The sequence below is a fragment of the Pelmatolapia mariae genome, linkage group LG12 (genome assembly GCF_036321145.2).
Source record: "Pelmatolapia mariae isolate MD_Pm_ZW linkage group LG12, Pm_UMD_F_2, whole genome shotgun sequence".
NCBI lineage: Eukaryota > Metazoa > Chordata > Actinopteri > Cichliformes > Cichlidae > Pelmatolapia > Pelmatolapia mariae.
The window spans coordinates 36,573,457-36,591,831 of NC_086237.1; the positions used below are offsets into that span (position 1 = coordinate 36,573,457).

The 18,375-nt window shown below is 39.7% G+C and overlaps 1 protein-coding gene across 1 annotated transcript; it reads right to left on the reverse strand.

Moving 5' to 3' along the window:
- Positions 1-9,935: 9,935 nt before the first annotated feature.
- Positions 9,936-11,505, reverse strand: LOC134639487 (nuclear factor 7, brain-like). The gene is made up of 2 exons (XM_063490701.1): positions 11,033-11,505; positions 9,936-10,881 (listed from the first exon to the last, which is right to left on the reverse strand). The coding sequence occupies exons 1-2, from the start codon at positions 11,503-11,505 to the stop codon at positions 9,936-9,938; spliced, it is 1,419 nt and encodes a 472-aa protein (XP_063346771.1).
- Between the last annotated feature and the right edge of the window lie 6,870 nt (positions 11,506-18,375).

The window sequence follows — 18,375 nt, forward strand, 5'->3', positions numbered from 1 at the left end:
AGAGACCAAGGAAGACCAACAGAGGGGCAGCCGCGCCACTGTCCCAGAAAGAGCTGAGGAGAGTCCCAGATGAGGGATCACTCAGCAGCCGCGGAGCAGAAGCCAGGGGGGGTTGCAGTGACGTGCCCGTGAGCTCCGCCGGCAGCCAGCTGTGCCAGAGTGACCGAGCCCCAGGCCGAGAGGCCGAGGGCACCCCAGCCCCGAAGTGGCCCGAGCGAGCCCCAGGTTCCAGGCCCCGATAAGCAGCCACCAAGGAGTGAGCCGGTGTGTACCCGGACGCCCACCCCCGGACACAAGGAACCACCAACGCACCGATGTCTGAGGGCGTCTGCCACCGGCAGGGGAAGTGGTGGGGGGAGATAGGCCTCCAAACCTTGGAGGGCCTGAGATGTCCCCAGAGAGGTGGCGTCTGATACCCAACCTGACATATAGACACAGACATACAGGCACACACAGATACAAACATCCATTCCCACCCTCATGCTTTCATAGGCAATTACTCCACACTCAACCAACGTGGAGACAGACATAAAGAGACGCTGTACACACAATCACACTCCCCAAGCGTACTCTAAGAACCGGGTCTAGGTACCCTTGCCCCTGGAGGGGGAAACTGCACCCAGACCCAGGTGGTGTTACCCTTTTCCCTGCAGTGGGGAGAAGCAGACTGCCCCGACTCCGCAGCAGCAGGGAGGCCCCACACACCAGACCCCAGTCGGACGGCCAACTCCTCCTCCTAGCCCCCCCGCTCCAGCAGGCCGCAGAGACCGGGGGTGTGAGAAGACTCCAAACCTCCCTCTACCCGCTCATATGTAGTGTTGATGTATATGTGTTCTAAGGTGCAATTAAAACCCAGGAGGGCATGGAGCTACCTGCCAGAGAGCAGCAGGTAAGCGCATAGCCCCTCCTGATAGCCCTCAATGTCTACGTGTATTTAAAATTGAGAGGTGGGCAACGACGCCAGGGGTGAGGTGTACACCCTGATGGTAATTTGGAGTCCGTGTTGTGAGCCCACCCCCAAGATCCTATATGTATGTGTTATGAGAGTGTGAGTAATGTGAATGTCTAAGTTGTGAGATAAAATTGAGGCAGAGGCAGCCAGAAGGGGACAGAGGGGGGGGATGCCTCCTCTGCACCCTGGTGACACACCCCTACCCCAAGGCCCTGCATGTGTGGGTGATTGTGGTGGAGCGGGAAGAGGGAGGCAGCTGGAGATGGGGAGGGAAGAAAGGGAGGGGCAAGTGGGCATAAAATATGTTTTCACAGTTAACTATTAATCAGGTTTATTCAATAACTGCAGGGACAAATGTGTTTCATTATTATTCGGGATGTCTTTCAGTTATAGAATCATAATCGTGGTGATTAAGTAAACACCTTCTTCTTGAGTAAACTCATGTTTCTGTGTTCTGTGAAAATTGGCTGTCATGACTTTGAAGATCACTGCAGAAGGTAAAGTGTCTGCTGTTCCCTCTACACAGCACAGTCAGCCAATAAAGTCACTACTTAAGAGGAAAGACCAATAAGTCCTTCAGGAGTATGAGACCACAGGTACCCTGTCAGTGCCATTGAGGAAGCTCCTTGTGAAAAGTTGTGTAGGAGACTTGGTGGAGAGGTGTGGTTTGTAAGTATAGCACCATAATACACTTTGTTAAAATTTTGCAGTAAACATTTCACTTTAAAAATGTTGAAGTGCACTGAAGCAAGAAAGGGTACCTTTGTTTTCCAGTTACCTTCTTAGTGTAGAGAAGCTGACTGTAGCAAAAAGCACCATCACCACCTTTCCATCCCCGAGTGGCCGCACAGGGGGAAGGATTTATAAGTAAATTTAACATTTTAAAAATTTTAAATTGCACTATGATCTTTAATCATTACACTTGTTCCGACCTACTTGAGAATTGTATATCTTTGAACTTTTAACTCGTTATTTTTCAGAGCTGGTCTTGTTATTTTAAAACCAGAGCATCTGATTTGTTTCAGTTAAATTTGCTGAGCAAACGTGATCCGTTTTCCTGTGAACCATATACCTCTGAGGAGAACTGCAAAGTGCTGTTCACTGACATGTCCTATCCTGTTCAGGATCGTTATTATGATCCAGTCTCTCACTGTGGATTCCTACAGACTAAACTGCACAACCTTAAACAGACTCTCGAACAGGGGCAGAGACGTTATAGGAAGCAAAAGGTGACAAATGACTGTGATACAGGCAAGAGTGAAAAAACTGAACATCCATGAGTGTAAAAAAGCTAATATTTTTCTCAGAATCTGATGGAGCCCAAATCAGAGCTAAAATGAGGGAATAATGGACTTGCCTGCAAATACCACCCCAAATAAAGGGTAATGTTTCTCAGTGTAACTCTGATGTGGAAGTGGGTAACAGAAATGTTTTAGCCTTCTTTCTAGGTGTTGTTGTAGGATGTGATTTTAGCCATATGGCTACCAAGTGGCCAGAATGTCAAATGAAATCAGCTTACAGGAGGAGGGGGGGGGGGACGAAGAGAGAGAGAGTGAGAGTGAGAGAGATTATAATTTCCCAAAGATGGGAGGCCAGGATCATTCTGAAACTAAAAGTGGCTGGCCTGGAAACAAGAATGTCCTCTCTGCTGAAGGATCTTTGTTACGTTCCCCTCAAAAGGGTCCAGGCGATTAGGGAAAGTAACAAAAAACTGTCCAGGTCAGAAAAAGGAGACAGAGGCAAAACTTAACTAAAAGAGATGGACAAGGCACTATCACCATTAACAGAAACAAACCAAAACACAGGCATCAGTCAGTAAACTGAAAAGTAAAGAACAAATTAGTCACCAAACACAGAGCAGGAGTAAACACTCACCAAACGCAGCTCACTAGCTGCACCCACCAAAACACACACAGCTCTTTGCCCCCAGAGCTCACTTTTCTCTGGCCTTAAATACCTTTAAGTGCTGATGGAACTCACACTGAAAAAATGGAAATTGGCAGGCTTTTGAATTTGCACAAATGAATTTAGTTAATGCTACACAAGCCTTTCATGTTTCTCTTATTTACATGATTGAATAAAGTACAATTTACTTGATTATAAACAATACTGAGACTACTCATTTTTCTTGCATTGATTTAAAGTGACTAAATTAGAATACTAAAACCATTGTAATCATGTTTGACCACAACCGGAAATGATGCAATATATTCAAAGACAAGAACTAAATATGATTGGATAATAAGACCTAGAGTCTTATCCAATAAGACAACGACATAATTTAAGGAGAGCGCAATTGACCGCCAGATTCTGGAAGACTGTTTAGCCACATGCAACCTTTGGCACTGAGTCAGGCATACTGAGAAGGTAAGTAATTTAAATACATTTGTTTTAGTTGGGTACGTTTTCACAGAATTGCTGTAGTGCATGCTATATGAAAAGTAATCTGTAATGCATCTGCATGTTGTTTTTACAGTGCTAGCTAAAGTTGGTATTAGCTTCGTGGCTAAAGCTGAAAAATAGTAACAAATTGCACAAAATTGTCCGTCAGATATGGAATTTATGTATGTGACAGAGAGCACTGGCGTTTTTGATGGCTTAGCAAGTGAAAACGTCACTGAGAGAGCGCAATAGTGTTTGTGTTACTCGTGCTAGTTATGGCTACAGTGGCTAATTAGTCTGGCTGTAACTGTCAGAGTTTAAGAAGCTGGGAGCGCCACAGTGCCATACCTTAATTCTTGCTGCTGACACGTTATAATAAGTATCCTGCCACCTTAGACGTGGGTTTAAGAACCTGTGCCCATAAATGCCAAATCATTTTTCCATTTAGTCATTGTTTTAGGTGAAGTGTCACTTATTTGACTATTCAATTGGTCAAGCCCAAATAATACAGCAGATATCTACAAGGAGATAATTTTATTAAGTGATGTATTGTGAATTTTCCAACATTGTCCTAACGAAAATTAGGACCCTTTTTTCCCCCTTCTTTTTCTACTTTGTGTGGAACATATGTGAGCTGCTTCTCAAAACATTATGTATAATTGAGAGAAAGATTGGTACTCTTCTGGACTGAAATACCTTTTTTCAATTAAAATTAATGTTTTTGTGATGGTGGAATTTTCACCTTTATGATTACAGAAGTCAAAACATCAGATGATGATAGCATCTAAACTCCCCATCTCTTGGCAAGTCTGAATTAGAGGTGTCAGCTGTATCAGCTTTTCTAGTGGATTTGCTTAAAGAGGAGATAGCTTAAGTCATTAGGTCCATATTCCCTGACGTTCTAGAGGTCGACTTGCACAGTGTGTGACATTAAAGGGCATAACTTATAGAAAGGGAATGGTACTGGCCCAAAGGGCAGCAGGTGGATTGCCAGAATACTGAAAAACCATATCTGCATTGTACCACAGCATATTCTACATTGTTAGAGAGCTTGGTGGCTGGTACAGAGAGCACGACAGAGCTTTTGAGCTCAGCCCAGTATCCACAAGAATATTCATTCTTGTTTCACTCTGTTAACTCCTTGATACTTATCCATTGGTTGACTATAAGATTGGATCAGTCCACATTGTGACTTTAAAAAGGCATATAGAAATAAAAGGTGTTCAGATAAGTGTAATAGGTTCAGTCGCATGTATTTCATTAGATAAATTCTTCTTTTTTTATGTCTGATCTTTATAACTTTGACTATTGGGTATGGATAGCTGTATGAAAACTAAACTGAAATGATTCTTTCTGAATGTCTGATATGTAATTCTTTTTTGCCTACAGAGTCCTATGGTCCTAAAGACTGTCTTGGCTGACGGAACCTGTCGAAGGCTCACTCTCTAATGGAGCGACTGAGTCAACTGAGGATCTCATTGTTGAAGTCAAGAGACAGTGTGGTCTTCAGGGCAGTTTCAGACTTCAGTTTATGGATTCCTTGTTTGGGAATAAGTTTCTTAACCTCACCTTAGTTTCAGAAGTAGCAGACAAAGGGACTCTTAAAGCTACTGACATGTCAAAGCCCACCACATGGACATAAAAAAGAGTAACAGAGTTGGTGAAACTCAAGATGGAAAAGACTTTTTCATACAGAAGACATGAAGTTGTTTGTGATGCACCAATGGTGGAGGCTTTCATGGCAAGATGGCCTGCTCTATTTGATTTCCATGAGGTAAGGTGTTCTTGTGGTATTAGCCTAAAATGGTTAAGGCACAGTTGTTATTTGACAGCCCATTTCTTCAGCATGAGTGATTGCAGCCATCTTCCAGGTATTTAACCTTTGAAGCTCATTCCTCTGTGCTCATGTTTTCAGATCAACGCTGAGTTTAAGAGAATTGCCACCATCCCCCCTCAAACAAAGTTCCTGGCTCAGCTGGATCTCTACTTGGACAACCTGGTGAAGCTGGTCAACAGAAGAGGAGAGCTTGGACTAATACTGGAAAGAATTGTGGCACAAATGGATAATGTAAGTGATAAAGCCTCAACATTCACTTAACATGATCCTCTTTGGATGAAACTTTATAATTGTGGAAGATTTCAAATGTTTTCCCATGATAAATTCTCTCATTTTGTATTTTTACATCTGCTTGTTTTTTTTTATCCTTCACTTTGTCAACTTATTATTAATTGCCAGTAAACCTATTATTAATTTGTGTGCCTTTACTTTAAAAACATTCATGTAAAGTTCACTATTAAAACTTAAATCAAGGACAAGGGCTGAATGAAGATGCTAATTACATACATTTCATTTCAGTGTGAAGATGTTGATGCTGGACGTGAGTGTGTCAAGGGAGTGTGTATCTACACAGTGAAGACCCTGGCATGCTTATCCGGGAGTATGTGGTATGTACTTGTGGTTTTTTTTTTTTTTTTTTTCGGACTTTCCACAGTGTGTCATATTACTTAGTTGGCATGAAATGACTAACATGGCTTCTTTTTTACAGGGCATGGAAGAACGTGCCATCAGTGAGACTGTTGAAGACACCACTGTTCGAATTTAAAGAGGAAGCTTCAGCAGATGAACAAGAGTTGTCCTTGCAGGCATCAGGGTGGTGAAAAATTTGGATAATGTAGCATTTGCTGTGATAATGCTATTTAGACTCATGTATGCATTAAACCTTGCCTACCCTGCTGACCTCCGCTACACCTTTGACATTTTCCAGAAGGTTTTCATGGAACTGGATGGAGCTAAACTCTCTAAATTCTTGCTTTTAAAAACCATCTGTTTCATTGAGAAGTCAAAGACAGCACTTCTGCAATTCTTTTCACTTTTTCATTTTGTGTTCAGTAACATTATACTGCTTATCTTTTTATTGCTTTCCCCTCATGTGACTGCAGTGCAGGATGATTTTTCCTTCTGGTATCATGTTGTAAGAAATATTTACTGACGATTTTTAGCAATATGTTCTGAGTCAACCTTAATGTCCTGCTTATATGTTTAAAAGGAAGATTAAGATTCATGTAGGTGTTTGGTATTAGTTATGTAACAATGTCATTTAAGGCTCAACTTAGTTGAAATTTTGTACAGGTAAATACAGAAGTACAGAAGCTGAAACTGTTGTCAAATAATACACAAGTTATATTTGTGTAAATATGTTTATTCATAAAAGCTTGTTGCTTTTTTTCAGGTAGTCTTCATTTAGTTTAAATTTTCAATTGTGTAATTAATACAAATGTTATATGTAAGAGATGACAGGATCATCTATAAGCACTTTCTTTTATTTGCTGCTAAGGTCAGTTTTTTTGTGAAATATTTGCAAATGTTTAAAATTTTTCTTTTAGTTATTTCTGCAGGCTATCTTTAAAAATGTGTTAACAAGTTTATATGGATGTGATTTTGGACTTGTTCATGGCAGCTTGCTGCTTTCACTGCTGTTACAGTTTAATAAAGGTGAATTGTTCAGCAGCACTCACAGTCTTTGCCTTTTTTGTCAATAATGATCAGTTAATATTTAAATTGAAAAAATTAAGTAGGATTTAAAGCCATAATTTGTGTTGCAGGAACATAATTGCAATGTGTTTACATTACACAATATCATTGCGTACCACTGGCAATCAAAAATAAGTTGGTGTTAAACATTAAAATATATTGACATTATGCAATGCATTGATATTATGGTAACAAATAAATAGTATGTACATCAAACATGATTTTTTTAAGTAATCTGATGTAAATAAAATACTTTGATTTGACAAGCATTAATTACTCAAGGGAAAGTGGAAAATTAAGTCAGTCATACTTATTCATATTATGTGGGACCGATGTACACAATAAAATCAAGTAAATTGAAAGAACTTTTTTTTTCAGTGCAGCTGTACAAGAGAAAAAGGTGGCACCTAAGGCTGGACATTTGCTAGGACACGGCCACACAGGCAACTTCAGGAGGAGGCCCTGCTAGGGCTGTAACAATCTTGTTTTTCTCATTGTCCGGCTTGTTACACTGCACTGGTGGTGATAACACACCCACTCCCACCAGTTGGTCCCAGTCATTGTAGCCTGAAATTAGCAATAACACACTTGGTTGATTTTGCAGTGGTGTGTATTCAGTCAATTCACTATGTATTTCCCCGAGAAAAGCATCTGTCTACACTTCACTGATTACTTCTCTAAAACCTACCTTTATCTTTCCTGTCTCTAAGCTTGGAACAAGTATTGCATCACTTTGCAGTGGTCCTGAAGCATCATCAGCAACACACCAACCCCAGCTGATATGCATCGATGATCTAAAAGAGAGCAACCAGGCAGTAGATCATTGTTCCTCTGAATGACGGCCTGATGTGTGCTGTGCACAAGCTTTTCAAGATTTACTGGGTATGTAACTTGTCCTATCCAGCACCACTTGATGATGATGATAATGATAAATGTACTCCTGAACCTAGTATAGTTGTATTATTATTTCAGCATAGACTTGAAAAGGATTTGCTGAGACTGGATTGTCCTCCCTCCCTAGGGTCTTTACCTCCCAATATGTGAGTTGGAAACTATATAAACAAAATGAATTGAACTGAATTTAATTTTTTTAACTGGGATGTTATTTCAGTTTTTTAGGGATAGATCCTACATGAGAAATCTTGCTTGATGAAGGCTACAAACGAGATTGCTGTGGCAGAAATCGCTACTTTTATTTGTCTCCACCAGATGGCGTTCCTAGGCTGTTATTCAAATACTCCTGTTTTCTGCCTGGGCAGTTGCCCTCAATACAAAAACCAAATAAAAGGAAAAACAGAACATTTTGACCTCTCATGCTTTACTTTATCTTAATACAGCTTAAAAACGACACACAGAATGTGAAGATCGTGATATATTACTTATTGAGAAACACTTCAATTAGCTGATCATCACCAAACCAGTTTTACAAGATTTGTTTTTCAGCTGCAACAGGAAACATTTTCTGTGAACATGTCAGCAGGATTGTGTCTGTGACTAAAGACGACTCAGTTAACAAACATGCAAAAAGATTCAAAATTATTGTTCTGTAAAAACTTTGCTGAGATTTTTTCTCCACTACTCCATCAAAGCAAACTGTTTTCTTTAAAATGTAGTTCATTAGAATGGAGGTTAAATATAAATGGAAATTTAAAAATGATTTTAATTTGGGTTTCTTCAAATCAATTCTGCATTTCATTAAATCTGGTTATGATTGTGTAACCCAGGCTACAAATATTATAATACAATAGAAAAATAGAAAAATGCCATCTTATTAAAAGTCATCATCATTAAAATTAATGTTGGAAATAATTCATAAATTCTGAATTTATAAATTCAGATTAAAGTGATTTGTGGAAATGCTCCTTTAACATTACCTCTCCCATTTCCTCCACAAGAGCAAGTTAGCTTCTGATAAACAAAACAGCGACACCGGAGAGCAGAGACATGAATGTGAAGCATCAGAGATATTATCGCGTTTACTTGGAAAATACTTTTTCAAGTAAACGCTATTCTTACCCTAAAACAAAACTGGTGACTGTTGAAGTTTTGAGAAAACCAAGAGATTTTTGACCAGATTTTTTTTTTCCTGCGGTAGAGCTTTCCGGGTGTCGGACGAGGCCTGTACTGCTCTCTCCCGTATGAATGTGTGGCGGTTGCAGATGACACACAAGACTCAAACTTACAGACACTACAGCGACCACATCAGCAGCATCGGTTTGATTTGATCCTAAAGAGACTATTTGCTTTATCGCAGCAGGATTCTGGATTTGAACTGATCAGACTGACACTGACCTGAAAGTGTGATTATTCAGACTTTAATAATATTGAGTGATGTTATTTTCTTTCTTTTGAGCCAAACTGGATTTCTCTACAGGAACTCTGCATTAAAGGGTCAACAGACCAAAAAGGGTTTTGATAACATTTGATTGCTCATGCAAAAGGTTTTTTGTTATAACGTGATAATTATGTATATTGTAATAATGTGATATTATGTTGTCCAAACATGAAAAGTATATTGTTAGAATAATAAACTTTTCATGTTATAACGTGATATAGCTCTATTTTTCTTTTACTGGGTGGCAGCTCTACAAATCTGTACCAATCAGTTATGTGTAGTTAAAATGATATCTGGCTGAAATGTAGATGCTGCTGAAATAAACATGTTATAATTTGATCTGTTTAAATATTTTCAACCCGCTGATGTGATACAGTTTCAGAACTTAGAAGTAATTTCTTTGAATTTGGAAAACATTAAACTAGAAGTGTTACTATAGAATGTTACTTAATTGAAAACAAGGTGCTGATAATCAGGATAATTTAGATGTTTTCGTTGTAAAGTTATCTCTTGCTGATCTGACACAAGTTTAATCATTACTCCTTCTTTTAAGAAGTGTCACAGTTTACTGTTCACAACTTTGAAAAGCAAAGAAATCATCATTCAGATTTTGACATGATCAGATATTTACATAAGAAACATGAGTAATAGTCAGAAAATATCAATTAAAAAGAAACAAGGATATAAAAAACTGCCTGTCACACACACAGTTAAAATAAAGAATCACTTTGCAATCAAATCTCAGTCTGACAGATTTTGATGTCAGAGGTTTTGGCGTCTCCTGCCTCTCCAACCTCAAAAAATGGGAAGAGTTTCTCAGTGAAAGTGTGTCTGTGAGTGTAGATGTGAGTCATGTCTTCAGGGTCATAGAAGGACACCTCCCCCCTGTCATAGTCCAGCTGGACTCTGATCCTCTGGAGACTCTTCTTCACTGTCACAGTCTTGCCAGCACCATTATTATATTTTCCACCGCGATGCACTAAACACCAGACTTCATATTTTGATAAAGCAGAACGTTCTCCCTTCCTGTCAAATGAGTCTTTACCTAAACCCACTATCCAGTCAGGATGGTCTCCCACCTCCACCTCCCAGCTGTGTTTCCCTGAGCTGAAGCCCTCAGAACCAAAAACAGTGGGATACTTTGTGTTTCTCTCTGGATTATCAGGAAGCTGCTGATTTGTGTCTCCTTGTCTCACACTGGTCAGATCATCAGACAGATAGAGACAGCAGTTTGCAGTGTTTTGGTCCAGAATGACAGGACTGAAGTGGACCTTCTCCTTCATCTTCTCCCACACTCTGAAGGACAGGTTGCCCAGGTGTTTGGCCACATCTATCAGTGCTCCTGAGACCAGCTGTGGATCTGACACTGAGCTCTGGGCTCTGGCTCTGCTCTGAGTGTCTTTATAACTGCTGAGGAATGGCACGCTGTGTTTCTGCAGCTCGTCTTCAACAGCAGAGACGCTGTCTGACAGAGAGGAGATCTGCTCCTCAATCATCTTCATCTCTCTGCTGATAGTCCTCCCCTTCTGCTCCTCTTCCTCCCTCAGAGCTGCCAGTCTGGACTCCTCTTCCTCTTTCAGGAACTGCTGGAGCTTCTTGAACTCTGCTCTGATCTGCCTCTCTGTGGACAACAGCTGCTTCTTCATGTGTTCCCTCATTTCATTGTATGTTTCCTCCACTGCCCCAGGGCAGCTGTGGCTACAACTGTAGCTTGCCTCTACCAGTGTATGAATGTGAGCGTGAATGAATAATGGCATTGTAAAGCGCTTTGGGTGCCTTGAAAAGCGCTATATAAATCCAATGCATTATTATTATTATTATTATTATTACTTGTTTGTATTTGTTCCTCTTGTCCTGCAGAGACTTTAAGTCAGATTTCAGCTGCTCCTTCAGGTCACTGACTGCTTCTTCTACAGGAACCACTTTGTGACTCTGCTGGTGAGGAAAGTCACACACAGTACACACAACTCTCTGCTCATCCACACAGAACAGTTTAGGCACTTCCTCATGTTTGCTGCACACCACTGTTAATTTCTTCTCTCCTTTTTGTGTCTCAGATGATCCAGATTTCTCTCTTCCAGAAAAAGAGTCAGCAAGTTCTTTCAGTGTAAAGTTCACACAAGGAAGATCCTTTGAAGATTTTCTTTTACAAATGGGACAGTGTTTGTTTTTAGCTTGTTCCCAGAATTTCTGCAGGCAGCTTGAACAGAAGCTGTGGCTGCAGCTCAGAGACACAGGATCACTGAAAGTCTCTGAACATACATGGCAGCTCAGGTAATTTTCAAAAAGAGCTCTCTCAGCCATTTGATCTTTAAGTATTATTAACTCACTGACTTTTATTTTCATGGATCACGTGTTAAACTGAAATATGCACATAATATTTGTATCCCCCAGAGGGCGCTGTCTGAGTCATTCAGATAGTTTTCAGTTTGTGCTTCATACAAAAATACCAAAACCAAAATGTAAAAAATGTTGGCCTCTCCAGCTTTCTTTCTTTTTAAGCTAAACAGAATATAATAATGATACAAAGACGTTGAATCTGTGATATTTCAGAAGTTCAAGTTACATAGGTCAGCTTGTTCTCAGAAATGTTGTAGGCAGCAACAGAAGTTGCAGCCAAGGGGATAAATTTGGATTCAACATTTCGGGGCTTGAGATTGATAACCTGGCAGACTCCTGCTGTCCCACTCAAACAACGAAAAAAAAAAAATTCTTTGTCCACATGAACATGAAACAATAATTTTGATTAAAATGCATCTAAAATATATTATATATAAACAGCCAGAGGTGGAAAGAGTACTAAAATATTTTACTCAAGTAAAAGTACTATTACTTTGCTGAAATTTTACTCAAGTACAAGTAAAATTACTCGTCTAAAAATTTACTCAAGTAAAAGTAAAAAGTAGCTCATTTAAAATTTACTCAGAGTAAAAGTTACATAGTTACTTTTTTTTTTTTTTATCAGCAGGGGGACAGCCTCTTCTGAGTAGTGCAAAAAAAGACAGTGGGATATAAATCTCAAAGTAGTTATTTTTTAATGAAAAGAAACTTTACAAATTAAAGTGCAGTGGCAGCTAAACTGCAAGTCTATACATGAAAATGGATAATGGTCACCAAACCAATCAACCAAACTGTCAGGTATCACAGTGTTTTCAATACAAAACCATATCATTCTTTTACATGAGAATGTGTTCTAAACTGTCAAATAAGAGAACAAGTACTGAACTGTACGGCAGCTGCTATTAAAATGTTTTTTTTTTATTTTATTTTATTTTTTTTTTTAAACTTGGCCCTGCCCTACTGTACCTCTAGATTAAAGTTCCTTTGTGTCCATCCTAGAGTGTTACTCTCTGAACTTCCTGTTAATTTTGAGGAGCAGTTGATTTTCAAAGTTAGCAGAGCTCATCCTTGCTCGCTTTGCAGTGAACAATAGTCCAGCACAGCTAAAGAGACGCTCACAGGCAGCTGAGGCAGGCAGGCCAGTGTTAAGTTTGAGAGAAAGTTTTTTGATGTGTGGAAATGAATTCAGCAGATCCATCTTGTCCGAGACACAGGCAAGGTACCCATCCAGCTCCCCTATACCTTGTGGCCTTTTGGACTTCATTGAAAAGAAGAAGTCTTCTTCATCTGATGAATGTTGCTTGACTTGCTCCACCCCAGCCTCTGCCATCTGGTCAAGGTGTTGTCTCACATAGATCAGACCTATTGAATGACAAATACACAACACATTAAATATTTCTGACATTTTATTTTGGATAAATGAGGCAACAAGAGTTTATTATAGTGCATGAATTACAAAAACTACAGTTTGTGTAGAAAGGTGCATGTTATTGTACTTTATTTAATTAATAGTTAGTTTAGTTAATTAATTATTGAAATTCATAAGAAACAACTGATTACGGCATGATATTAAATTATGAAATCAGACCTGCTTCTATGATATCAGGCCTCTCAGTCCAGGTGGTCTTGAACTTCGGAAGAAGAATTGCAGCAGCAATCAGTTCAGGGTCTTCCATCATCCCACCAAAGCGCTTTTGGACACCATCCTGAATGGCTCTGATGAGTGGGAGACATATTTTGGTGGAGGTCTCCAGTCTGCTGAGTTTAACTTTTAGCTGGAAGATCACAGGAAGGAGCCACCCCATGTGCGTATTGGTCTCAGACTGAAGGATGTTTAAAGCCTTCACCACAGGCTTCATCACAGTGCAGTACTCAGTCAGGAAAGCAATTTCAGCTGGACTCAGCCTGTATGACAAAGCAAAACGATTTTTAGTAAATTACCTTCAGGCTTAGATGTGGAATGTAGAACCAAGTATGGACATGCATTTTAAAAATTCAAAAAGAGGTTTTAAAAACAAATAAATGAGGTAGCTCCAGCATTGTTTTCCACCTGTGTCATTTATGTCATACTTTAGAAATAAGAAATAATACTCACATTTTCACTTTGAATTCTTCACAGACATTCCTGATAGCATCCTCCCCCTTCGCTTGTATGATCCGTATGATTCTCTCCAGAGCTGTGTATGTTGAGTTCCACCGAGTTTGATTTGGCCGGATGAGCTGGAACTTGCATTCACTTTCTACAATTTCTGCTGCCATGTAGGACCGACCTGACTTATTCCAGATTGCTTGGCATTTCCCAAAGGCTGCTCGTGACAGCCGTTTGTATGCATCATTCATCTCTTCTGTCTTGGCAGCATCTGTTGTGGCAACTAAATTTAATAGGTGGCATGCACACCTTTGATGTGGTGGAAGCTGGTACTCAAAACTGCTATCTTGCTCCAGGATGGTGAATGTGTCCAGGTAGTCTGCTTTTGTCTCTTCAGAAGAGTCTTGATCTGACTCTGACTCCGCTTCCTCTGGCTGACTTTGTTCACCAAACACACTGAATGCTTTAATAAAGTTCGAGCCACTGTCTGTTGTCGTTCTTACTACTTTTCCCCTTATTCTGTATTGACAATGAATGTCATCAAGGGCACAAGCTAGGACATCAAAGGTGTGGGACCCTTTCAACCTCTGGCAAGCAAGGGCAGCAGATCTCCTCTCCAAGGTTTCCTCATCTATCCAATGAGCTGTGACTCCTATGAAACTTTGCTGGTGTGCTGTCCAACAATCTGTAGTGGTGGCAACATGGCTAACTTTACTGAGGTGCAACATCAAAGTTTTTTTCATCTGATTGGCAGCTCCCTCTATTCTGGTCCTGAGAGTGGGTCTGGAAATGACTTTGCATTGAGGATTCAATGTCAACAAAAGTTCTTTAAAAGAAGGTTGTTCAACCACAGAAAATGGATGATGACCTTCACAAATGAAATTAATCATGAGCTTGTCAACCTTTGCCTGTGATACTCGTCTGTTTGCACCCAATGCCATCACATCACTAATTTTTGCTTGCTTTCTTGGGGGTTCTGGTTGCTCCAGGGCTCGCTTCCGCGTTGCTATAAAGTCACTGAAGGCCTTCAGCTTGGATGGATGTTTTCTCTGTTAACAAATTTTTTAAAAATCAGCATGTAAATCAATTTTGTTTTAATTAAACACACCAAATTTTACATAAAATATTTTCCCCCATACATCCCTAATAAGACAATGCATTACATAGCTACCGCTGATAAATTATACCAATATACCTCGTGTTTTTTTTTGTTTTATTGGACAGTAACAGGCTAGTTAACGGGAGGTTGCAAGTGCTAATTAACAAGTAACAGAAGTTAGCTGTCTTTGACTAATCTAAGGTAAGTGAGCGCTCTGTTACTCTTTTGCCTGCAGTGTGAACATATGTGGGTTAAGTAAGAAAGTAGCCGCTTCTGTCTTTAATTTAACTATTTTTTAAAATAAATTATTATTATTAACAAACAGGGAAAACATAGGTAGGTAAACACATTTTCTTTTGGCAATTTACCAAGCCAGTAAAAAAATGTAAGTTGCGTGGACAACAACGTGCCCGATTACAGCAAGTTGCTAGTACCACCCAACATTAGCTGTGTTCTTCACAGATGTCTTAACTTAATGTGATTAATTTGAGCACAGCATTTTTGCTACCATAACGGTACGAGTTGTATTTAACTTACCTCTACATGCTTGCGCAGGTTTGATGTGGAATTTTTAAAAGCTGCTAACTCGGTCTCTCTGGGCAAACACAGCTTACACTGCATAATAAAGCTGTTGCCTTTCTTGCACTTGAAGCCGAAATGATCCCTTAAATACGGCCAGGGGTTCACATCCGTTTCTTCGAGTTCAGGGTCAGCAGAATTCGACGGGGCTTCTTTTTTCACTGGATCCGTAACACCGATGTCAGACTCCATCTTTAACGTGACCTTAGCGCCAATTTGTTCTACTACCCATCATTCCCTGCAGTATTTCCGAAGCGCAATGTGGTTTTTTTTGTTTTGTTTTTTAAATTTACTCAGTAATGGGTGTGATTGAAAACGTAGCGAACTACAATACTTTTTAAAAAATATACTTAAGTAAAAGTAAAATTACAGACTTGAAAAATGACTTTAAAAAAGTACAAATACACAAAAAAACTACTCAATTACAGTAACGCAAGTAAATGTAATTCGTTACTTTCCACCTCTGGTTGTTAATAATAAATTAATTAAAGCAACAAAACAACCTGAAGAACCAGTTGGGAGCTGAAAGAGCCGGATCTTTTTAGTGAGCTGAGCCGAAAGAGCCGGTTCTCTAAAAGGAGCCAGAAATCCCATCACTAGAACAGGACCCCGAGATACTTAGGCTACGTCTACACTAATCTGGATAAATTTGAAAACGGCATTTTCGTCTAAAAACGCTCCACGGCCACACTATCGTTTTCAGTCATTTCCGAACAGTTGTTCATCCACACTGAAATGACGGAAAACGCTTACCTTCCTGTATTGCACATTGGTCACACGTAAGACAATTCGACCTGCGTAATTTGTGAATTTTGATTCAATGAATCACAGTTAGGAAAAAAGCAGTTATGTTTTTCTTACAGCGCCTCAGAAACGAAACTTGCAAAACTGGTTTTGTGGAACTCAGCCTGTTGAAATGCTCCTCAGCAGATAAAACAAAACAGGTCTTACTTTCGTGTCATTTTTGTATATTCTTTATTTGAAACGATACACAAGAGCTGTGCATGTTATTTATATTTCCATTGCTTTGGTTTTCTACTGAACACAAGTAATGGATGTATCTAAATGACGTCCTTGCAGCACCATCTGTGGGATTTGTCTGCCGGTAAGAATTAGCCTGTGACCATGGTGAATGAAAATGAAAGCAAATTTCTGCACTGTGGACTGGAGATGAGACGGCATTAGAAGGTGACAGGCATTTGGAGGATTTTAATAAGACAGTTCAAGAGGGAATAATTTGGTGAGTAAGAAAGAAGATCAAATGGCTGAAAAACTTATTGAAAATTTCCTGAGCTGCCATGTGTGTTCAGAAACTTTTAGAGATCCCGTGTCTCTGAGCTGAAACCACAGCTTCTGTTCAAGCTGCCTGCACCAATTCTGGGAACAAGCTAAAAACAAAAACTGTCCCATTTGCAAAAGAAAATCTTCAAACGCTTGTCCAGATGTGAACATTGCTCTGAAAGAACTTGCTGACTCTTTTGCTGACAGGCAGAAAGTCGAATCAACTGAGACAGAAAAAGGAGAAGAGAAATTAATGGTGGTGTGCAGTAAACACCAAGAACAGACTAAACTGTTCTGTGTGGATGAAGACAGAGCTGTGTGTCCTGTTTGTGACTTTTCTCTCCACCAGAGTCACAAAGTGGTTCCTGTAGAAGAAGCAGTCAGTGACCTGAAGGAGCAGCTGAAATCTGACTTAAAGTCTCTGCAGGACAAGAGAAACAAATACAAACAAGTGGAGGAAACATACAATGAAGTGATTCAACACTCCAAGACGCAGCTGTTGTCCACAGAGAGGAAGATCAGAGCAGAGTTCAACAAGCTCCAGCAGTTCCTGAAAGAGGAAGAGGAGTCCAGACTGGCAGCTCTGAGGGAGGAAGAGGAGCAGAAGGGGAGGACTATCAGCAGAGAGATGAAGATGATTGAGGAGCAGATCTCCTCTCTGTCAGACAGCATCTCTGCTGTTGAAGAAGAGCTGCAGAAACACAGCGTGCCATTCCTCAGCAGTTATAAAGACACTCAGAGCAGAGCCAGAGCCCAGAGCTCAGTGTCAGATCCACAGCTGGTCTCAGGAGCACTGATAGATGTGGCCAAACACCTGGGCAACCTGTCCTTCAGAGTGTGGGAGAAGATGAAGGAGAAGGTCCACTTCAGTCCTGTCATCCTGGACCCAAACACTGCAAACCCCCATCTCTATATGTCTGATGATCTGACCAGTGTGAGACTTGGAGAAACAAAGCAGCAGCTTCCTGATAATCCAGAGAGAAACACTCTCATCAAGGCACCTGCACCACTCCCTGTGCAAAAAAGATGAACATATAATTACTGTTTTTAAGATAAATACAGTTAAAGGAAGTGAAAATGTGGGGGAAACATTAACCCATAAAGAAAAGCCAGAGGGTTTGGATTAAACATGAAACACGATACAGCTGGGCAAAGGTTTAGTAGAGAGAAATTGGTTTTCCTCAAAGTTTAGTTCAGTAGCGCTGAGGTAATGTTTCACTGTGATCAATGCATCGACAAAGTATGTGTAAGAAGTATCAATATTAGTTTGCACAGTAAATGCACAGAGTCACATATAACAGTGTTAGGCCAAAGACAATATTTTAATACTCTTCACATAAATGAATTTATGAAACACTGCACTACCTTATGATTAATTCAAAAACATGATTGTTTATTTTTTTGGAGAGATCACTAAATGACAGGAATGTACAAAATGCCACAAAGAAATATGTTGTTATACTATTAATATTAACAAATTTTGTGTGAATTTTAACATAAGGGATAAAAATAAAATGTGTAAAACTCTTAACACAGTTCATGTGTTGCACAGTTTGACACATTTTGTGTGTTATTTTCAGAATTCAACAAACAGCAGGACCTAAAACTAGCAGCTCAATAACTGAGTGTTGGCCGTTTTCAGTCAATTAAGGGTGACCATATTTTGATTTCCAAAAAAGAGGACACTTAGCTCAGTCATGAAGAACTTGCTTAAAGAAACATATTTAAACGATGCCTTCTCTGTGCAGTTAATGAATTATGAAATAAAATATGTCATATAGGCTTT

Coding starts and splice junctions, on each gene's coding strand:
- LOC134639487 (XM_063490701.1), bottom strand. CDS start 11,505: ATGGCTGAGAGAGCTCTTTTTGAAAATTACCTGAGCTGCCATGTATGT. Junction 10,882..11,032: donor AAGAGGAACAAATACAAACA/AGTAATAATAAT, acceptor CTGCCCTGGGGC/AGTGGAGGAAACATACAATG.